Source organism: Lolium rigidum, chromosome 4 (genome assembly GCF_022539505.1).
Source record: "Lolium rigidum isolate FL_2022 chromosome 4, APGP_CSIRO_Lrig_0.1, whole genome shotgun sequence".
Taxonomy (NCBI): Eukaryota; Viridiplantae; Streptophyta; class Magnoliopsida; order Poales; family Poaceae; genus Lolium; species Lolium rigidum.
In genome coordinates this window covers 56,074,549-56,098,134 of record NC_061511.1, presented here as the reverse complement: position 1 = coordinate 56,098,134, position 23,586 = coordinate 56,074,549, and the positions used below count along the sequence as shown (strand labels likewise).

The window sequence follows — 23,586 nt, the reverse complement described above, 5'->3', positions numbered from 1 at the left end:
TACAGCAAAAAAGATCCTTCTATTTCCTTCACCTTTTGTTTATCCCTAATAAATAGTTGAAAATGATGAATGCATACAGGGGGAAGTGAATTGAAATGATGAGAATTTATTCAACTGTATTTTCCATGCATTTGATTCAAGTGCACGCTCTCTGTGCCATAAAACATGTTGGAGATTTGTCTAAATTTGAATGTATTAGTTACTAAATAGTAGCTAGATACATTTGAATTTTAATAAATCTCATACCATGTTTCATGGGAGGGAGAGAGTATGTGCAATTGATATCGAACTCTAGTAGTACATCTATCCATAAAAAGATGCCGTGAGTTTGTCTAAGTTTAGATGTATCTAGATACTCTTTAATGTACAGATACATCCGGGTTTATAAAAATCGTTGACATCTTTTTATGAACGGAGGGAATATAATATAAGAGAGTGGATTTTGTACACCCACGCATGGGTGTTGGTGTTTCCGTCACCGTCCATTGTGCTTTGACCGTGATGTTTGACCGTGATGCACTCGATTCAGCCGCATCTCGTGTATTAGCTGCACTTTTTCAATCACACCGTTTGTATTAACTTCACTTTTAAACTACATAGTGTGTTAGTAAAGTTTTGCATGTACATGAACAAGTTTTTTTTTGAACTAGATAAAAAGAATCTACTTTGAGGAGATATGTTGTTTTAGGGCTCCTTTGATTCATAAGATAGAAAATCATAGTAGTAGGAAAATCATGGGATTGGGATATTATGCCTAGTTAAATTCTATCGGAACATAACTTCTCTTTTGTTGTACCAAAAAAAAACTTGTTCATGTACATGCAAAACTTTACTAACACACTATGTAGTTTAAAAGTGAAGTTAATACAAACGGTGTGATTGAAAAAGTGCAGCTAATACACGAGATGCGGCTGAATCGAGTGCATCACGGTCAAACATAGTATAAATTCAAATAACTAGCGTATGACCTAATATTTATTTCTATAAAATTTGCATTGCAAGTTTTCTATATGATTAGTTCTTATAGAAAATGTTCCTATGAATCAAATAACTAGCGTATGAACTATTGCGACAAGAAGCACACGCAGACGCTGAGGAATAGCTCGCCGGTGGAAGGGAAATTGTACGGGGAGGTAGAGAAAAGAGGAGGACCTGTGTGATAGAAAATAATGTTTTAGGGTATTTTATGCAAAATTAAACCGTTAGTTAGGTTTTTAGTTAGCACGTAGACCTGACAGGTGGGCCCAAACGGTCAGTTAACACGGCTAATCAGCAAAATCAGTGCTTCTTATCCCGAGAATACCACCCCTGAAATGCGATTTATGTGTCAAAGAACTCTAAAGTGGCAATTCCCTGACAAAATCGTCCGAAGTGTGATAGTTTTTTTTTTCATTTTCTTTTTGGGTGATGTAGGGGGATATCAGAGTGCCGATGTAGTAGAAATTCCTCTCAATTCTCTAAAAAGAACCTCTCAAAATCTCTTCTGAATGGGAGACGGGGAGGTGAAACATTGGCACTACCGAACACATCAACAACAAGATCCATTGCGGCAGAAAATTAGTTGGCCATAGGAAGTGCCACCGAAATGCATCTTCTTGTAAATTTCTTGAGAAATTGGGCAGCAAAGGGCGAGTTGTTGTTGGTCGGATCAATGACCTTACATGTGCCTACATTATCTCGTGACGGCCATTTTCGATTTGTCAGAACTTCTCAGCAGCCACCGAACTCATCACCCGAGCCCTTAAATTTACAGTAAGTCCTAAATTAATTCACGGCGCCTTAACTGCCATCATTGCTAATTTGCCATCCTACACAAAGCATATTCGTGTTACGAACTTCTTGTTGGCTACATAAATGAAATAGAAGTATAGAACTGTATCAAGCCCGAATGAAATAAGCTGAAAAAAAAGATATCGCCAGCCTCCAAGTAAAGCTGATCGAAAGAGGAAGACTTGCATGGCCTCGCCAGCTCTCACAAGTGTGTGTGGCGGCTTCATGCAACACCCCGTCGCCAAGCTTCTGGTTGAACTAAATGAAAAAGTTCTGACTCGTGGAGATATTTACTTTTAGGCTAGCCTGGCTTAAGATATGGTGAGTTGATCAGATTATAACATTTATCATAAGTAGGTACAAATAAGGGATGCTCTACTCCAATGCAACCAACACCCATGTGTTGATTAAGGCAGAATTGAAGTGCTTGAAAGCATCTAAGCCATGATTGCCATGGTAGTTGTACCATGGTATCAAATCGTGCATTCTTTTTTCTATTAAAGAAGAGAAGAAGCCGAGTGCCTGGTATAAACACACACAAAACATGTAGAGCCTGGCAGAGCATAAGCTAGCTTTTTCGAAATGGGAGCATTGCTCCGGCCTCTGCATCAATAGATGCACACAACCATGTTTTTATTAAAACAAAGGTTCAAATAAATATCCTTATTACAACCCAGAGACATCTAAAACTGTAACAGTAGCCAGCCAACCAAAGATGAGAATAAAACAAAATATATCCATCTTCAAACTTCGATTCTTTTAATGTGCCGCCATCCAGTAGCCTGGAAATAGCAGTCCCGTGCGACCGCTAATAGTTGGTTGCAACCAATATCCATAATATCCCGCTGGTCCTCCGGGAGAAGGTATGCCCATAGTTGTATCCAATGCGCCGCACGAAGAATAACCTGCAAAAAATTGGTTCCCTTCTGTTTATTAAACACAATATCATTTCTACTAGTCCATATCGACCAACAAAGTGCAGAAATGCCAATACGAATATGTTCTTTATCTCGCTTATTCACCCCATTTAACCAATTACCAAACATGTTAGTAATATTTGTTGGAGGAGGAATGTTATAAGCAAAAAATACCATTCTCCAAATCAGTTTTGCAAAAGGACAAGAGAGAAACAGATGATCAACCGTCTCATTGTTATCACAGAAACAACATTTTTGACAACCTATCCATTTTCTCTTAATCAAATTATCCTTAGTAAGTAAAACCTTATTACTAAGAAACCACATAAAAATCTTTATCTTAAGGGGTACTTTAATCTTCCATAGGTATTTTCTCAGAAATCTAGTATGTCCATTCATAAGAGCATAAGCTAGCTAGGGCGTAGTGCTAGGTTGCAGCCGTATATCGCTTATGCAACGGCTTGCACACAACGTACGTACTACCTAGGATTAGGAACCATCGGGATTTTTGATCTTGGAACTTGGATGCAACACCGTGTTGTTCACACAACGAACCTGCATACCAGCATTGGTATGACTCAGCTGTGGTACGAGATGACCAGGGTGTTGTGATCATGTGTGCCTTAAGTCTGATTGAAAGGTGTGCTTCTGTAGAAATTGCTGAAACATTGGCCTGTATCGATGGTGTCAAAGTATCTCTGCCTGTGTCCGCTAAACCGATCCAACTAGAAACAGAATGCTCTGCTGTTCTATAGTAACTGTCTACCAGAGAAAAGACTAAATCCCTGATCGGTTGCATCGTCCAAGAAGTTAAAAACATCTCTTATGACCTACCTGGAGTGTGTTTCTGCAAGGTCAACAGAACTGCTAATCGTGTGGCTCATTTGATTGCTAGTTTCAGTCGTTTCTCTAGTTGCGGGGGTTGTGTAACTGGGTCTGGCTCCTCCCTGTGTGGAGGAACCAGTCCTGATTGATTGTATGAACTATTGTAACTCTGTGTCTTTTTTTGAAGCTTTCACCGGGGGGAGAGGATCCCCACCTGAATATATTGCACCAAAGAGAGTTTATAGGTTACAATGGGAGAGATGGTTCCGCCATAGATCGGCGTCCACTCTTAGTTCCGCATTCTTCAAGCAGTGAGACCATAAAGTGAAGTCTGAGAGGATGTTTCTAACTGTCCTTTCCGGTGTATGATCTATGCTTCTGAAGACTTTAGCATTTCTTGTGTCCCATATCTTTCAATGTATGAGAGGTTACTGGGAAGCAGTGTGGACCAAATGTTTGCGAAGCAATGAGCATTTCGCAGGATTTACCTAGCTACGTCCATATTGCTGCTGAAGATGAGCAGGTGAAGAAGAGGTGTGAGCGGTCCTCCACTACGGCTTGGCATCTGGGAAACTCCTAAGAGGATATGATGTGCTTGTGGAGTAGGTTAGCCCTTGTATTGATCATGTTTAGGTGTAGAAGCCACCCAAACACCTTTACTTCCTTGGCACCTTGGGGCTCCAAACATGTGCGGCATGTGGATCTTCAAGCTAGGATTGCATGTGCAGGTATGCTCCCTTGGTGGAGAAGATGAGAGAGAGAAAGACAAGTTGCTCTGACGCTGTGTTGGTTGGTCTACACCACAGGTATATCGAAACTCCATTATGCAGTACATCACATACCAATGCATTGGTTTGGGTGTGGTGGGAGTATAGGGCGGGGTATGTTGTAGCTAAAGGTTCTGAGAGTAGCCAAGTGTCATGCCAACAAAATAGTGATTTCCCATTGTCTACTATGAATGTAGTGATCTGTAGGAGCATGTACAAGTGTTTTACAATAATTTTGCTGATGTAGGATGGGTTGGAGGCAGTTTTTGGGTTTGGATACTGGGAATCCAGTGCTTCCAAAGTAGGTTTTCTGAACGCAAGAATTTAAAGCAAAATGTCAGGAGAAGGCAAATGTTCGACCTTTTGAATTTTTGGCGCGAAGCCCCCCTCGGTTAGTTGGAACACAAAGTTTATCCCACACAATGAGACACTGTGCACCTGTGCACGTTTCTTCGGCGGCCCAGAAGAAGGATCTACGGCGAGCATCGATTGCTTGTAGTACTGAAGTGGGGATGAGGAAGGATGACATGAAATATGTTTTGGAGGGTATCTAGGACAGCTGAGAGAAGCACTATCCTGCTACCCTTGGTGAGTAAGGCGGCGCACCAGCCAGCTAGGTATCGGTCGCAACTAGCAATGATAGGTTGGAACGCTGAGGCGGGGAGTCTGGTGGCAGAGAGAGGTAGTCCTAGGTATGTTTGTGGGAAGGAGGAGATGGAAAATTGCGAGTTCTTTGTCAACGTTCATGGGCACTAGGGTGACTCTCTGTCTTAAATAAAGCACACCCAATTTTTAAAAATTGCTTTTGGTTAGCTATGCCAAGTAAGCAATTCGGTGCTGTAGATTTCTTTTCGATAAAGGAGCATAGCCCTAGCCTCTGCATCAATAGATGCACACGGCCTGCTTTATTAAAAACAAAGTATCAAGTCACGATAAATCCATCATCACTTATTACAATCACAGAAAAGCTAAGGTCGATACATGAATCAACCAACTGAAAATATGACAAACATCCTCTCAGAACCTAACAATATTATACTGTGCCGGATATTGATGAGATAACGGAGTATCTCCCATCCACACATCCTCTCAGAACCTAACAGATGTTCCATCCCCCACTCTGAAATATCCTTTCTTGAAGAAGTCCTCTTTAACATGCATGAGACTCTTCCAAAAAAGGTGAATTCGTCGACTTGACCTCTACTTGTGCTAGTGTTTTATTTTTAAGGTATTTGTTATATAGGAGCTGCTGCCACATACCCTCTTCTGAAACAAGTTTAAACAACCATTTGCTCAACAAACATTTGTTCTTTAATTCCAATACCTCAATTCCCAACCCACCTTGATCCTTCGGTCTACACACAATATTTTATTTAGATAATCTATATTTCTTCTTGTGCTCATCAGATTGCCAGATTTTTTTTGATCTATAATAGTCTAACCACTTCCTCACCCCAATTGGAATTTCCAAGAAGGAGAGCATAAACGTAGGAAGACTTGTAAGAACCAAATTAATCAGAACCAACCTATCACCATAAGACAACAATTTACTACGACAGCACCCCAATTTGGAGGCAAACCGACTTTCAATAGGGTTCCACTATGCATTCCGCAATGTTCTATAATGTACCGAAATTCCCAAGTACTTTAAAGGTAAAGTTCCAGACTCACACCCAAAAATGTGTCGGTGTTGTAGATGTGAAATTGTTACTGTAGATACGTTGGTCTCTTGGTTTTTTAGGATTTTGTTCAACGCCATCTAGATGGTTCGGTCAATGAGGCAACAAACAAAGTGGTGCCCACGATTTTCACCCTAAAAAGATAGGGTGGTCGCATTTACCCCATGTTTTTCTCTGTCATCCTCTCTTCCTCCCCATTTATCATTGCCCACGTCTCCATCTCTGGCTGCCGAGCTGCCTTGATGTCCTCTCTCCCGAGTCGGTTGACGGTGTTGAGGAGAATCTCGGGGCTCTACTTTTTTTCTTGTTTGCGTTGTGCTTGAGGACGACGTAGCCATGTCTTCTCTCAAGTGGAGGGGAGGCGTGCTCGTGCTCACCATCGAATCAGCGGAATTGGAGTGGGGCAAGCTCCGGTCACCTTCTCTCTCACCAGAACCGGTGCTGAAGTCCAACTCCTCTCTGTGTTGCTGCCATTGAGACCTCTATCACAATTCCTCTCTATCCAATCTCTTTTTTCAAACAATATGTTAAGATTGGCCTCAATAGAGAGAATGTGTGGAGGCCACCAAGATGGAAGATCAAGCTAGCATGATGAAAACCTTGAATGAAGCATCGTAAATCGCATTGGCCAAGATGACGCAAGAGTCAATGATATTAATGGCAGACATGTCGAGCATGGATCCATTGGCGAAGGCGTGTCATGAGATGTACCACAAGCGCATCGGCAAGGAGGTGCTGGCAGCCCAAGTTGTCATGGAGCAGCCGCCCGTGATCGACGCGCAGATGGTCGTCGACGAGCCATATGTCATGGAGGTGCCCCCTCTGCTCAAGCCCGTTCTTTTGATCCATTTGGCCACCAAACTTATTTTGGCAGCCGGACTATGATGACGTTGATTTGGTGGTGGGATGTTGGCTAGCACTTGAATTCCTATTCGAAAACTTCATTTGAATTTCTATCACTATTTGTGAGATTTATTTTCTTTGATCAAAAAATTCTATTGAAGCCGTCGTTTTGAAGTCGCTAGAGGCCTAGAGGGGAAACGGAAGGAGTTGGTGCCGGTGCCCCCAGTAGAGCACTACCGGCGCCTATTTCTGAGCGCCGGTGTAGATGCTTTTAGAAACCACCAACGACCCATTTTACTCTGTCTTACTAGTATGAGGTATTAATACACCTAGGGGTATGTTTCCCTTCACCTATATATTTGGGTGTGTATGTGTGCAGAGACTGATAAAAGAACATGTAGCCATGCAATTTCACTTCGATTCGAGTAGACCCATTTGCTAGGCACCGAACAAATATATATCGTGTATCATGCAGGCTGTTAGCAGATCAATTTGGTAGACACTAAGCATTTATACAGTAGATTGTGCATGTGGTTTGCTAGCGACTAATTAGACCGATGATGTGTATTTCACCTAGACATGTGAGGAGTCAGGACTATGTATTGCAGCACCACCTACATAGCATTAGCGTTAACGCTAAACATGCAGCCGGATCCGTGCTTGCTCTATGGACACTCCGCGTCGGTCTTCATCGAGAAAGAGAACGCAGCTTTGCAGCTGAGAAGTTTGACGCATTTGCTCTGCTGATCAACCTCCTGACAACAGGTAGTATCCATCTAGCAATTCCTCCGTTCCGGCGCACAACTTGAAATACAGATCTCTTTAGGGTTTTTTTTCTTTCTAAAATGTTTCTTTTGTTGTCCCCAGGTCAGCTGTGCTCGGGAGGCAAAAGTAATTTTATGGAGGATCTGCATGCGCTTCGTAGAAGGAAGAGAACAGAAACCATATGTTCAGACAGCGTGTTCTTTGAAAATGAGAAAAAAACTAACAAGACAGTTATGGAACTGAAGACACACATGGGGGTTCTCATGACCATTATTCAAGTATGATTCAGCAACACTACAACGGGTTAAATATGAACTACCTACACAGCATCCAGGTGAATCTGATTCTCCTGGACCCAAGTAATTTGGTGTACAAGCAGAGCTGATAATCCATTCCAAACATTGACAGTTTTGGTGTTTCTAACCAGCATACTAGAACTTACAAGTAAGTAAAACATTGACAAGAAATGAACGTGTACACTTCTAATTGAGTCACGCACATGCAGAAATATGTATAAGTCAATGCAGTCAAGAAGCTTAAAACCTGTAAATTGGACAGAGACAAGTAACAAGTAGTTCAAAGTATTACACTTCAATCCAGAGCAAGATTGGAGAACGCAGCTAAATCAATACTATGTAGAAGCTTGGCTACTCCTAACAACAAGCTCCGAGCATTAATACCGAGTTCTACATACTGCGTTACCAAACTAGTACTACAAAAGGTTCGGTAATATTCCCACCAAGTTCAAAGTTAGTGTTACACAATGGTACCAACCAAGTTGCAAAAAAAGTCTCTGTTATGTGTTGGGAGGGGAAATTTTCAGCAGGAGCTTGTAGATGATCACTGGCCATCTGAGTAGAACATGCCTGGGTACAACCACAGGGGTTTTTGTTTTTGAAATGAAGGCGTAGCCCCAGCCTTTTTATTATCTTATTGAACTCCAAGTATCAAAATATTACCACGAAAAACTCATGGGTCACTCAGGGTCGATATGTGGATCAGCCATCTAAAGAAAAATGAACACATGAAGTGACTCTGCATCAACATGATATTCTATGATCAAAACGCCAGCTGAATTGATAAACAGAGGGGCTGCAGCTTGCCAGAACCGCTTCTTTGGTTGCCCACACCATGCACAGTAGAAGAGTGACAGGAAGCAGAGTACAAGAACTTACTCCTCTCTCTCCTCATCTTTTGGGGTAAATGAACAAAATGGGCGGCTCCTCGCACCAACCCAACAAAGAGTGGCCAGTTGTTGTCCAGCTGCTTCACCTCCACCAATTTTTGAGGGTTGGTTGACATGTCAAGTTGGTGGCGTATGCAGACTACAGATGACTAACCTGAACACATTATGCGGAAAGAGCAAACCATGAGAAGCATGTCACCACAGACCGCTAGCCATGGTTTCACATACAAGCTCAGGAATAGGCCGCTGACCCACTCAGCTGTTATATTTATTCTGCAGACCTCAAGCTGGGGGGATAGCTGCAATGTGTAGATCTTATAAGAATCATCCATGTCGATGCATTGACCATTATATTCTATTCGTGCATCAGAAAGTTGGAGTTCAGACCAAGGGTCACTTCCAACCGGCCAATCAAACAGGGAGATCAAAGTGCCTCTGTAGTAGAAATCCCTCTCAAAATCTCTGCTGAATGGGAGACGTGGAGGTGAAACATTGGCACTACTGAACACATCAACAACAAGACTATCCATTGCGGCAGCAAATTAGTTGGCGATAGGAAGTGCCACCGAAATGCATCTTCTGATAAATTTCTTGAGGAATCAAACAGCAAAGGATGAAGTTCTTGTTGGTCGGATCAATAACCTTACATGTGCTTATATTATCTTATGACGACCATTGTCAGAAGGGAGATCAGGAGCTTGAAAATGGGCATTGAATTAGATGACGAGAGGTAGAAATTCGGCACAGAATGAAGATTGGATGGGTATGAGGAGAATGTAGCACGCCAAGAGCGGCAGGATGCAGCGAGCAAGGATCTTTGGGGCCCAGACGCAGCAGCTTGCAAGTTGCATGGACCCAAAGGGACACACAATTTAGTATTTTTCGGGCTGACTCCAAAAGGGTCTTGGACTGCAATGTTTGGTTATCTTATATGCTTTAACACCACTTATAGGAAATTAGACGGTGGCCGATGGCACATTGGTGGCGGTGGACAGAATGACACCGGTGATGACGCACTGCACAATTTGTTGTCCAAAGTCAGAAATTTGCTTGAGGTAGCAGCTTTAGGTGCTATATCTGCAGCAGAAATCGAGGATGAGCACGTGGACTTCAGAGTTGCCTTTTGACTTTTGTAAATACAAGGATACTAACTGAACTATTCTATGGATAAGGATACAAAAATCAACTAGCACGCAAGATGTCACAGAACAAAGCAAGGGGGTTGAAAGGTTACTAATGTAAGAAGGAGAATGAAGAACATAGAAATAGTCACGGGAACATCATCCACACCTGTTCGATTCTTCAGAACTTCTCACCAGCCACCAAACTCATCGTGGTGCTCTATGACCTTACAGTACGTCCTAAATTCACGGCACCTTAACTTCCATCATTGCTATTCCTTGGTCACATCCGACCACAATCCTACACAAAGCATATTCATGTTACAAACTTTATGCTGACTACATAAATGTAATAGAACTGCATCAAGCCCGATTCAAATAATCTGAAAAAAATGAAGATATCGCCATCCTCCAAGTAAAGGTGATGGGAAGAGGAAGACTTGCATGGCCTCGCCAGCTCTCCCAAGGGCGTGTGGCGTTTTCGTGCAAAATCCCGTCGCCAAGCCATCTCGCATGCTTACGTCCTCATCTCCATCCTTCACCATGCCTTGTCCTTTCGATTTGCCCCATCCTCCCCACTCCACCACCACTTTCACCCGGAAGAGCAGCACCAAATGGTTTTCGACGGTGTCCACAATTCTCCGTATCAAAGTTGCCCAACTAGGCAGGGATCATGTCTATCTGTGGGGTCCACCTTCCCAGCGACAAACGGACGGTGGTCTCAACTGGTAACTAAAGATTGTGTTCTCTATTGATCATCGTGGATTTTTGTTACCTCGAGGTGGAGGAGGCACCTCATTTTTTTTCTTCAAAACGTTTATATGCTTTACCACTTCTGTCTATTTCTACTAGTAGTATTAAATTAGTGATATTACCTTCTTGGCCCATTTATGTATTCAAGAGCTTTAACTGCGCCGAGGTTAAAGCCAGTTATGTTTTCAAGCCTGTACAAGATAAGGAAACCGACAGTCAGTTTCTTTGAAATTTGTCAACAAGAAACTCCCACGCATAGAATTGATGAGGCTAAAATTCAGACAAATTGGGCTACTATATGTACGCTATTCATTTCGTTAGGCCGATAATGCTCCGTATTGTCTAAATCCTGGGCATGAAGCAATACTATTAGTACTTCTTCAATGGTGATATTAAAAGACTACTTCATATCTTAGTTATTATCTGTTACAGCTAGTTAACATAAAGTAGTTTTTATTTCTCATAACAAGAGATCTCTCAAAAAAAAAAAAGATTCCTCACATGTTAATATTGGGAGTACACATATATATTCTAACATGATCCATGGAATTTATATCATATGAATATGATGTTCAAATATTACTCTGGGCCTCTGGGCATCAAACAAGCCATACCAGGACACATACGTATGAGATCAGATCTACAAGGTGCTACAAAACCAACTAACACTTTCTGGAAAGATCGTAGTTCCCATCTATATCCTGCTAACTTCTGACAGATAATCATTCTGATGCACTGTAGCATCTAAGGAGAGGTTACATATCATTCGTACTTGATGCGTGATGTGACCAAATACAAGTAGAAAGCAGTACCTATATGCAGTGCTAGTGGATTTCCTGATTTGGATGGTCCCATCTTGAAAACCAGTAATTACTAGCGGCAGTTCTGGATGCAGACAGAGAGCATTGAGCTGGTTTCCATCTCCTTCTATCATACTGACAGGACATTCTGTTGCTAGGTCCCAGATCTTATTAGCAAAGAATGTGAAACAAAAAATGAGTACTCACCACAGGAATCGAACGCACTGCTCAATTAGAAAGGTCATATGCAATACCTTGGCAGCACCATCTGACGAGCCGGCCATCAGAAACTGCTGATTATCACTGGAGAAGTACTGAAGATAGAGAACACCATCTGTATGCCCATGCAACGTGATGTTGCATGTAGCAGAGTCGATGCTCCAGATCTGTAAATACAAGCATTCGACACTGAAGTTTAAGACTCAGACCTCACAGATCACGGGTTTGATTGTAGGACCATGTAAAGAAGTACCTTGACTGTGCGGTCCAAGGACGCACTTACAAATCTATTGCTGTCCCTGGGGTCGAACATTACTTGTGTGACTTTGTTGTAGTGCCCTAGAAATGTTTGAATGCATTCCCAGCCCTTCTCCCAGGTCCATAGCTTAATCAGGTGGTCATCAGATGTCGACAGCACGAAAGAATAGGTTGGTTCCACAGCCAAAGACGTGATGTGGTAGCCATCATGAGCTTTGAAGCACTCTACTTCTTCCATTGTATCATAAGATTCATAACTGTACACATAGATGTACCCATCACTACCTCCAACCACTAGCCATTCCTCCCGCTCAATGAATTTTGCCGAATATACTAAGGTAGGAAAGGTTATGTCAGAATGACTGCTCATGGGAAAAGAAATGCATGGAACTGAGAACTGTTCCTGTTTTCTTGGAAAAAAAACTTAGTGTTCCTATCTTTGAGTTCTAAAAATGTTCATGAGCAAAGAAAGTTCATCGAGCATGAGCACTAGTACTGTCTTCAATGTTGGTATTTCGAGAAAATTTAATGGGGAAAGAAAGGGAAATAGTGAAGTCAGAAAGCATGCCTGGTTCATCTGCATTATTCACTTCAAATGAGTTGACTGTTGCCTGCACAAAGGGAACATTATTCGTGAAAGCAGGGAAGGGATTCAACACAATTTGTATTGATATCACAAGGCGTTAGATAGCCGATTACGTGCGCTGCTGGTGCTCGATCGTGTACAACTCAACAACCAATCAATGGGATCGTGTGGGAAAACGTGGGCAAGACTAGGTCATGCTGTTAACTGAATCTATACAGGTGCACGCCTAGCTGCTATAATGTTAACAATTTGATCCAATTCTACTGTACTAACTGAGCAACGAGTATGGCAACCTACGTTCGTCTGGTAATTCCATATGGAAACATTACCCCTGTTGTTGGTCGTCAAGATCCTGCATTACCAAAAGCAGGGATTTTGACCAAGAGATAAATTAATGATGACCAAACCAAGCAGAAACTATCAAACTAGCACTCACCATGGCTCTGTTGAATGAACATGTATGGACAGTACCTGCCGATAGTTCTGAGTAGCTATGATCTAATCCAGCAAAAACACCAGGTGAAGTTAGAGAAATTCCTCAACATGCTAGTTCTGATGCCTCTTCTGTATTGAGAATCTTGAATCACTGAAGCAAAAGAAGACAAAAAAAAAAACAGTACCTCTGTCGCTATTGCTGCTGATCGGATCGACTGTCAAGAGATGACCACCGTGGATATCATATGAACAAAAGAAAAAAATAAAGGTTATATCTTCAATTTGAATCTATACATTAGTGTGCATGAATGCATGTATTCTCAACTGCACTCACCTGATCTGGGGCAGCCTTGTCTGGTGGGTTACACGCAACCGGTACCTGATCTGGGGCAGTCGCATCTGGTGGGTTACACACGACCGGTATCTTCACCTCTTGCACCTCATGATCGCCCATAATTCTTACTTCCTCAAAAAACACGGCAACGGAATCTGGGGTTACATTCTTGAGGTCTTGAGCAGGCACTATGCTACTTTGCAGAGTGAGAAATTCGTCATTGTTGGAAGGTGCTTTCTTCTTCTGCTCGCGCATTGTCACAGTGAGAGTGTAGCTGCACTTTGATGGCACAATGCCGCAAAACGGTAGCATTGTATGGTACCTCCTTGGGTTATCCGTCTGGAGACTGAAGGCGATACGGTATTTTGTGCTGTTTGTTAAGTACAACGAGGAGGAGTTCAACCTTTTTTGCACACATGGGAAGCAGAGTCGCCGGGGTTGCACCCTGAGAAAGCTAATGGAGCCGGATGTCTGTAGAACAGGAACAACTCTTGATCTGAACTTGGACAAAAACGAGCTAAACATAAGGAACAGAGAATTGAGTGCACCTTAGAAAATCATACCTTATTCGGCATTGCGCCTACAGATGTAGTATATCTCAGCTTGTCGACAATATCCACTATACAAGGTCTTCTCCGGGGATTCATCTCGACACACATCAGTCCAATCATTATGCATGTTTTTATGTCATCAATGCAACAAGTCTCCAATGATGGGTAATTCCATGATATGTCGTCATCTGTCCAGTTTTGACGTACCTATCGAATTGGAATGGAAATATAGAAGGAAGTTTATAAAAGAAAATATTACTTATTAAGTAAGTTTGCCTTACATTGTCGGCATATAAGGTAGCAGAGTAGAGGTTCTCTTCATTTTGAGGGCTCATTTTCTCTCCTGTAACAATCTCCAAAATTAAAACACCTAAGTTGTACATGTCCGCTCTGCTGGAGATTTCTCCCTTTTGCAAATATTCTGGAGCGATGTATTGTCTGAAACATATTAAAATAAAATTTTGAGGCATACGGAGCAGAGAAAAACGTCCAAATTTTTATATCAAAGACATGTTTTCTATTGAGCTTACAATTCTCCCACAACATCCCATGTGCTCCTCTGGAGTCCTTCACCGAAGAGTCTAGAGACACCCAAACCGGCAATTTTTGGCCTCATATTATTATCCAATAAAATATTTTTAGGCGTAAGATTCGTATGGACAATTGGAATGTAACACATCCATTTGAACGCCTGGCAAATGCCCACGATTATTTTCAAACGCGTATTCCAATCAAGTTGACAAGATTCACCTGTACACATAAGACAAAGAAACCGATGTTTTAGAAAGATAAATTTCATCTATATGGTAGAACGGATGTTAATTAGTGATTAGTATACAGTATAATCTAAATTTTCTAAAAACGTCCAGTGCAAAATTTGATCAATATAGAGAATTCATATTCGGAGCATGTAGGACTAGGGAGGCTCCATTTCATACCATAAATATACTTGGAAAGATTCCCATTAGGCACATACTCGAAGCACAGTAGAGGTGCTACTACCAGATCAGCAAGAATATGCGTGTCATTTTGCTCCACCATCTTCTTCTCTGTTTCATAACAGAAGCCAACTAACTTTACTATATTTTCGTGCCGGTGCGCCATTATATTGGCAACCACAGATTGAAATGTTTTTTCAGGTATCACTGAAGAACTTTCCTCAAGCTTCTCCACGGAAATCTCTGTCCCATCTTCTAGAATGCCCTGTGTAAACTCTTGTATACTGTACATTAGAATGCTTTTGGTAACCTCTGATAATGTGGAAATGGTCTATAGCATCATCATACCTTATACATTGTTCCAAAGGAACCTTGACTGAGCTTTCTCTCAAGAGAGAATCCATCCGTAATTGCTTTCAAATATTCTGATGATAGTTTCTTGGGTAAAGTACTCAGAAGGCTTGACTCCGACGCTTGTGTATTAATATGTGGTATACTCTGAACGCTCAGCTTCCACTAAGTTTATTAAGCAGAGCCCCAGCAAAAAAAAATTAACTTTATTAAGCAGAGATTCTTTCAGTATTTTTTTTTTCAAAATTACCATTGTGAGATAATGAAGCATATTATCCACAAGATTGATAGGAAAGCAGCGCATTTTTTCTTAAAAAAAAATACAGTTGCTGGTACCTGATTTATCTGCGGGCATGAATGGTTATCCTTAGTTTCTACCTCTTTAAGTCTACAAACGATCTCCTTCATCTTAGGCCTTTTGCGTCGGTCAGTCTCCATGCAATCAACTGCAATCTCAATACAAATCCTTACTTGTTTGCACACTGCTTCAAGTGATTGAGCTGGTATCTCCTCTAACTTTTCTTTCCAGTAGTTGTGTACCTTTAAAAACAAAAGCAGAAACGTCTACATCTAGGTCAACAGTTGTTAGTATTCTACATCCGCCAATGAAGTTCTTAGTAAGTAGTAGGGGTATTTACTTGGAATATCATCTATGTATTCAACAATTAGAACAATCCTGAAGGAAAAAAAATGGGCATAAGCGAAATTACACTCTATTCTAAAATATTGACTTCTTCATTGTTATAATACTTCCATATTTCGAATTAGAAACAATTAAGAAAGTTGAAGTGACGATATTTTTCTGGAAGGGACACGAATTCAGAATGTTTCCATTACAAGAAGAATATAGTTGATCCTTTAATCTGCCTCTAAACTAGACTGCTGGCCTGTGCAAGCATCGTTTTCTATATTTTATAAGAGGAACTTCATGTAACAAAGTTAAGTCTCCTGATGCCTTTTCTTATTTTTCATTATATTTATCCATTAACTACATCTATACAACACAAACTGAGGAATCACTACAGATAAATAGAAGTAATGTAAAACCAGTATAATGACACAGTATAATGACATCTTTAAATCATAAATGACACAGTTGACTACTTAATCTCTTCCAAATGTCCAATAAAAGTTGCTTACTGGCAATGTTCAGGAAAATTGCTGCTCGGAACCTGCTCAGCAAGGGTCTGAGTAGACAATCAACTCCGATTACTTGAATTAATCAGTCCATTGTTAATCAACTAAGATAGCTAAGATTTATACAGAAACTAAGGATTGCTGACTCTGGTCACCTGTTAATTGGCTAGGATAGCTAAGATTTACACAGAAACTAAGGATTGCTGACTCTTAAATCAAAGCATGAACCAAGGGCTTGGCCTGGCAGCTGCTTGGCCAGACCGGTCGCGGCACAAACCAGTGCCGTACCCTCCCTAGCTGACAGGAATCGCTGTTAATCGCCTTGTAAGAGCGATTACTCAGGGCCCAACAACTCAGAGGACGCGGATCATCCAGGATTTATAGTTCGATTAACTAAGTAATCAAACGATTTTTGGAACACACACTGTAAACATTACAATGGCTCTACTGGCATTTCCTAATTGAAACCTCTCAAAAACATGTACAGAGTTGAAAAGAAATTAAAATTTTCATAAGTTATATGAGAACTGAAGGATAAACATAGTGACCAAAGAAAGGTACTTATTGAATTTGATATATCATTTTTTTGGTACTGTTATATGAAACTTATATGCAGAGGCAGCAGTCAGACCGGCCTCTAGAGCCACCATAAGAATACGCTTGATGAACGATAGCATCACCACAAGAAGATAGTTTGGCAGTTTCTCACTTCGGTGCAGAGGCTGAGTTTTGAACTATAATTTTGCTGACAACAAAGATTACTTGGCCATGGCAGTTAAAGGGGTGTACCCAGTGTTGAAAGCTCCCACACAAGTGGAGATACTCTACCACTGCGCCAGGCCCACCCTTCTACTTGGCCATGGCAGTTACATGAGGATTTTGGTGTGTCTGGTTGCACCAACTCCTCTTTTTTCTGACAGTACTATTATCAGTATTACTCCAGACCCACTGAAACATGAGTCAGCTCACTAAGCGTAGCGGTGTTGATGCTTCTTGTTATGTGCACTTCTTATATGTGTTCAGGTACATGATCAGGTTACTATCTGTCAGTATGTGTCTTTTAAGTCTCTGCTGCAGATTTCTTCAGAAAAGCACATGCTAGAACACACCACAGCTTTTATCTCTCCAAAGTTGCTGTTGTTTCGGCCGTATGCATCATTGCGATGCAGAGGCTGGGGCAATCCATTTCGAAAAAAAAAAAAATTGCTGCTGTTTATCCACCCTGAGTTTTATCCACCCTGAGTTTGAGGGGGGAGGAGGTTTGATGCATTGATGTTTATATACCCTATGTTATAAGAAGTTTCATGCATATTTATCACGCATTTACCTTTATATATACAACCATATGGCCTTTGAGTAGTATAAGTTATTCCTCCAAACACTTGTAAACCCATTTGCATATATGACATCGATCTTTTGAAAATTTTCTTTAATTTTTCTTTAAATGAAGCAAATTAAATGCAGTTGAACACTAGTACTATGTAAGAAAATAACTTTTCTTACCAGCTCACATGATTCCCGTTCATCCAAGTAAGGAATACTATCCTTGTCCATTACTCCGGTCAATATCCTTCTAATTATAGCTCCCAAGCTAAATATGTCATACTCTTTTGAGATTACTTGCTTGTTTATGAACTCTGGTGGCAAGAATCCTCTGCAAAATAATTTAAACAATATGGATAAGTGAAGTAATAAAATCCAATCTAATGTCCAAATGAGACAACAGCCTTACAGTGTCCCTAGAGGAGTCATTGTTATTATGGTGTTCTCTTTCCCCACTAGCCTTGATAAACCGAAGTCTGCTATTTTCGGCACCATTTTCTCATCTAGTAATATATTGTCTGGTTTTAGATCAAAGTGCATAACGGAAACATCATGAAGGTATTTTAAACCTTCACATATGCCTTTAATTATTTTAAAGCGTACATCCCAATCAAGCCCAAGACATTGTCCTGCAAGAGCAAACAGCTATCTCAAATGCAACTTTCTAATACATTTTCTGGTTGAATCTGGAAGAACGTTGTAAGGAACCAACAAACCAGAAAGACAGCTTCCAAGGCTTCCGTTGGGCACAAACTCCAGGCAGAGTGCCCTGTGTATATCTAAAGAGAGTACTTCTTTCCCTTCATGATTTACAACAACTTCCTCTTCTTCGTTGCAGAAGCCCACTAATTGCACGATATTATGGTGCTTGAGCCTCCTAAGGTGCCCAAATTCATTTTCGAATTGCTTCTCATCAATCCCTGGCATGGCGCGGAGCTTCTTCACGGCAATGTCTTTCCCATCAAGAACTCCCTATTCAACAGAGCATGCAAAAATCATCACAACTAAACATGTTTCAAACTGAAGAACTTAAATCTGCATGGTAGATACCTTGTAAACTTCTCCAAACGCACCATTGCCAAGTCTTCTGTCCTCATCAAAATTATTTGTAATCTCTTGTAACAGTTTGAACGACATCTTCATGGGTTCATCGCTCAGATGGTGCGGCTTGTTCTCCATAATATTGAAAAATATCCTGTCTGTCAGAGCTTTTGCATCCACGGGCCTACAAGATTGGTTACCGGCAGTGAGAAACAACACTAATTTATTCAATATATACAGCAAATGTCCTGCATCAGAAAGGATTTGAAAACCCTTTATTTCAGAACAGAAATATTCACGGAAGTTAATAAAATGATAACTGAAAGTACCCAAGTTGTACAGGCTCTTAGCTAGAGAAGGGGAGAGAAACAGCAAAAGAGAGAGGATAAGCATGAGCTGGAAAAAGGATTTGAATGAGCATTGAGCAGTCCTTCAATGCTGGAAGATTGATGTACTGCATCCAAGTTGCAACCAGATCAGCAAGTTGCACGACGAAGTTGTAAAATTGTACTAGTTTTAAGATTATCTTACTGACAAAGTGATGTGCGCAAATGCCCAAACCAAACCCAGCACCGGTTATTGACCGGGTCAACTTGGCTGAAGGCTGGCCACTGAATGGAATAAGCACATCTACATACTAGTGAATTCCTATTGTGGCCCTTGGCATCATGGAAAAAAAATTGTAATACATGTAGCACAAAGAAATGAAGTGATGTTCATGAACGATGATGTTTCAGCAGCGCCATGAGTGATAATCCAAAATGTAGATTCCTTCAAAACTGGGAACTGTTGTTCCGCTGTTTTGCTGTTCATTTCGAGTCTAACGAATCAGAGAACCTTACCTGGAAGCTGCCTGAAGCTCGAGCGCCTTTGGGGAAAGGAGACGGGGTTAGCCCGGCCCGCAGCGGCGGCCGCCGGTCCCAGGCGCTTCAACTCTCTCCCCTCTCGTACCTAACAGCCTATGAAGTATGAACTGCGCCACCGCGAGCACACCATGGGCGAGAGAGCTCGCTACTGAAGCCCGGCGGGCTGCGGGATTCGATTCTATCCGAGAAGAAGAGGAAAGCGTGCAAGTGCAAGCACCCTGTCGGAACTATGGAAGTAAATATAATTTACTATAAGGCGCCATTTGGAAGAAATATACTAGGAATTTTGGAAGATATTATTTATGTACGAAAAAATCCTACCATACCATTTGGGACAGAAGAACAGGAAGCTAGATTCCTAAAACATTTTTGTATGTATGGAGTGGTTTAGTTTATAGAAATTTTGGAGGAAAATAAACATCAAGTCTCGCCTCACTTTTTCGCCGCTTTGTATTCAAAATTCCTTCATTTTATCTATAAGAATGAATTTTGTGTTTATGTGGGTGAGTGCGTGCAGTTCATAGCGATAGTGAGATCCATATTGCATATTTTCTATTTTTACCCCTCGAAAATCTAAAAATATAAGATTGATGAAGTTTCTTTCTTGTGAAGTATAAGAGAGATGTGTTGCATCATCTTTCTATTAGGATCGTGATGTCCATATTAATTCTGATTTTACATATACTACTATCTGCACCTTCATATCTCATTGATGAATTGCTATTTGTCCACCACAACTTTAAGAGAGAATAGTCAAGTGAACCCATGAATCTCGGTCCACTTTTTATCGTAAGAAACACCTTTATATTGCTTTTACCTTGTTTTCTATTTGCTGCACTATTTTAATCTGAAAATACAAAAATATTTAATTTTTCTTATTTGCATCCAAAACACAAAAACAATCAACCTTTTTACCATTTTTACTTAGTTATTTTATCTAGTCTAGTTTTACTTGTTTTATTTCTACTTGTGTTATTTACTTACGTGAAATCTTGTGCTTGACAACCACACGGTAGAATTGGGGGTACGAGGCATCTTATTTTACTTGCAGGATTGCTAGAACAAGAGAGAAGTGTATACGTTTTTGTTCAGTTCCCCGAGAGTTCGATATAAACACTTGAGTTACCCGTGTGGCGAAGATACTCTACTGACACATCACTCTGCACTTGGAGTCCCAGCGTTTCAAAATCTTTTTGGCATTGTTGTTTACAGTCATCAATGCCACCATTCGCTCCAGAAGAGAAGAGATCGGATCTGAAGAGGGAGAAGACCATCATCGACTTCAACAAGATCAATCCATTCAAGATCGCCATTACCTCCATTACACCCCACTTGTACTAAGAGAGAGAGAGATTCATACTAGTAAGATTAGGGATTGAAACATCTATTCCATCTTGGTTTGTATTTAATTTTATCTTAAACTATTGTGGCTTGCTACGGTAATATTTAGATGAACTCTATTTACATTGCTAGGATCTCATCATGCTATTCTCCTCTCATGTGTGAGTAAAATCCCATTGGCGTGGGAGATGTAGGGGATTGGTGAGATGTGTTGTGTTAATTTTATTTCATCCATTTGTGAATTTACGATTGGGAAATATGATTATGTATGAGAATGAATGTCTATGTGCACCTAATATTGTTATGTAATTTAAGGGCCTGGGTAACATGATCTAAAGAACTCATAGACAGGAACTTGTTTGCTAGTGAATCGGCGACCCCCGAGTGACACAGCTGATATCAAAGATGATCTAGTAATACTCAAGTAATAATAAGGACCACGAAGCTGAAAGCTTAAATATTGTTTAACCCCCTTAATAGATGCACTGACCATGGCTTTGGGCAGAAGGATTATTGGAGAAAGATGAAATCTACCAAGATGAGTCTTTCTCTCTTTTGGGTTGATTGCCTTCGCGCATCTAGCGGTGGAGAATGGACCACCGGCGACGCTGGAGCTTGCCAGCGGCGCTGCCCTCTTAGAGATGCAAGTCACTGGCGAGATGCCTCGTTCTGGGCGAGCTTCGCTTGCTCGCTGGCGGCCGCTTCCGCCTGGCGCTGAGCGTTGAGCTCAAGCATTTTCTGTCATTCGGCGGCCATGAGGAGACATCCCGCCTCCTCCGTTGTTGCCTGTTGGCGCGTGCCGACGGCGTGCTCGAAGTTAGCATCGTTGATGAACTCGTGTTCTTCCTCCTTCAGTCTCCGGAAGCGCTGCGTGTTGAAGTAGGCCAGGATTGCCGCCTGCTCCGGGCCACCGAGGACCTGCTGCTGCTCGCCCCACTGCGCCACCTGCTCCGCCGCCTTAGCTTCTACGTCTTCTATGTACGTCGCGTCCCACTCGCTGAACTGGGAGTCGTCGGAGTTGAACTCGAACTTGGCGTCGGCCTGTGGCTGCGGTGGTGGTTGCGGCGCCGATGGCGGCATGCGGCCATTCCGGCCAAACATCGAGTACGTCGTCGCTAGCCACCGTTGCATTGATGTACATAGGAATGCGGCGGTGGTGGAGAGGAAATCGGTGGTGGTGGAGGAGAGAATAGCGAAGCGGAGTGCACACTAAATAGGTGGTGCCAACTCGCCGCAGAGCATCCGAGGTGTCGCATTTACGGCGGCGTCTGCGCGTAGAGAACCGGTGGCTTCATCGGCGACCGACCGTAGAGTATACGAGGTGTCGTATTTATGATGCAGCTGGCCGTTGAGTTGCTGCCAAGGCGGCCCCACCGATGAAAACCCCTGTGCCGCTTCGCACTGGCGTGCCCGATTCACGCCCTTTGCTAAGGGGCCTGTACGGAGTTGCCGGCGCTTATATTGGACTCGAAACCGTGCATACGCCTTTTGGGGCGCGTCGACGTGAGTCCAAAAACAGCGCCAACCCCAAAATAGCTATCAAGGCCGCAATCGGGGTCGCTGGCGGAGATGCTCTAAATTATCTAGCATCACAGGAACAGGAACATGTATGTAACATGGAGCAAAATCTATTGTATGAAGAAATTAATGTAGCATTTCACCCGTGCTTAAATAACAAAACAAATCCAGACATGTAGCAAAATCACAACAGCGGCGCATTGGTCACGTAGATCGGCAAGACCAGAATACCGGTGCGACGCAATAGACAGTCAAGTCAAAGAGACTAGCAACTTGGCAAGAGATGCACTAAGAGCATCTCCAGTCGCGTCCCCCAAAGCGTCCCCCAAAGAGATTTGGGGGACGCCTGCCAAAAAAATGTCCCAGTCGCATGCCCCAAAGGTCGCTTCGGTCCGGACGTGCTCCAAATGTTGTCCGGCGTCCCTAGCCCATCCCCTGTGTATAGAGTCTCTACCGGGGACGCCGGACACGACTTTTACACTTACTTTTTGTTTGGAGGTCGCGTTTGGGGGACGTGGCTAGAAAAGGGACCTTCTCCAAACGAAAATTTTGTCCGGACGTCCCCCAAACGACTAATCCGGCGCTTTGCCCGGACATCGTTTGGGGGACGCGACTGGAGATGCTCTAAGATAGCCAGCTAGCAAGCTCGGCAAGCTAAGGGCATCTTCACCGAACCACCCATCCGGTTCTGCCGTGTCTGTTTCGGTTTATGCGGACTGGCGGACATGCCACAGCCTCTCCAGTGGGGCAGCGTAAATCGATCGACTCGACCCCAATACATTCGCACACTAAATAGGTGGTGCCATCGATGGAAGTACTCTGGTCGCGCCGATCGACGTCTGCGCTCCTACTCTGACCGCGCCGCCCGAAGTCTGCGCTCCTATTCTGGCCGTGCCCCCTACCGTCCATCAATACCGGCATTTCGTTCTACGCGCCAACATCCAAATCTTCGGCCCTTTATAAGCAGACAAACACTGGTCATTTATCTTCCACCAGCTCTCATCTTTCACTGCCCGCCACCACCACCAACAGAGCATCACCGCAGCCGGCATGGCTGCATAGGCTCGAGGGGAGGGTGCCTAGGACGGCAGAGGCCGTGGGCATGGGAGAGGCCACAACCGAGGCCAGCGAGGAAGAGGTAGTGGGAGAGGCCAGAGTCAGCCACCAACGTCACCGTCGCTATCACCGTCGCCACCATCGTTGCCTTATCCGGTCACCATCGACCTCTCCGACTTCGAGTTTGGCGTGACCATCCACCAGGC

General features: G+C 42.4%; 1 protein-coding gene and 1 pseudogene across 5 annotated transcripts; both read right to left on the bottom strand.

Annotated features, from left to right (window-relative positions):
* Window positions 1-8,117: 8,117 nt before the first annotated feature.
* Window positions 8,118-10,084, bottom strand: LOC124647091 (annotated as a pseudogene).
* LOC124708577 lies at window positions 9,000-19,600 on the bottom strand. 5 transcript variants are annotated; one of them, XM_047240257.1, is made up of 22 exons: window positions 19,442-19,600; window positions 18,609-18,783; window positions 18,275-18,530; window positions 17,968-18,187; window positions 17,739-17,889; window positions 15,435-15,662; window positions 15,096-15,263; window positions 14,748-15,012; window positions 14,340-14,559; window positions 14,091-14,247; window positions 13,822-14,016; window positions 13,259-13,729; window positions 13,110-13,139; window positions 12,926-12,987; window positions 12,787-12,841; window positions 12,472-12,514; window positions 11,929-12,236; window positions 11,681-11,812; window positions 11,439-11,593; window positions 10,749-10,817; window positions 10,043-10,174; window positions 9,000-9,829 (listed from the first exon to the last, which is right to left on the bottom strand). In XM_047240257.1, the coding sequence occupies exons 2-21, from the start codon at window positions 18,735-18,737 to the stop codon at window positions 10,120-10,122; spliced, it is 3,369 nt and encodes a 1,122-aa protein (XP_047096213.1). In that variant the 5' UTR covers window positions 18,738-18,783; window positions 19,442-19,600; the 3' UTR covers window positions 9,000-9,829; window positions 10,043-10,119. The 5 variants fall into 5 exon arrangements, with proteins under 5 accessions (XP_047096213.1, XP_047096210.1, XP_047096211.1 ...); XM_047240254.1 differs by having other exon boundaries at window positions 9,002-9,829; window positions 11,899-12,236; XM_047240255.1 differs by having other exon boundaries at window positions 9,002-9,768; window positions 11,899-12,236.
* Between the last annotated feature and the right edge of the window lie 3,986 nt (window positions 19,601-23,586).

What these genes read in the sequence shown, in the direction of transcription:
- LOC124708577 (XM_047240254.1), bottom strand. Translation starts at nt 18,737, where the DNA reads ATGGAGAACAAGCCGCACCATCTGAGCGATGAACCCATGAAGATGTCG. An exon ending in ATGACTCCTCTAGGGACACT is followed by an intron (nt 17,890 to 17,967) that starts GTAAGGCTGTTG and finishes ATTATTTTGCAG; the next exon opens with AGGATTCTTGCCACCAGAGT. An exon ending in CGTCAGATGGTGCTGCCAAG is followed by an intron (nt 11,594 to 11,680) that starts GTATTGCATATG and finishes TTTGCTAATAAG; the next exon opens with ATCTGGGACCTAGCAACAGA.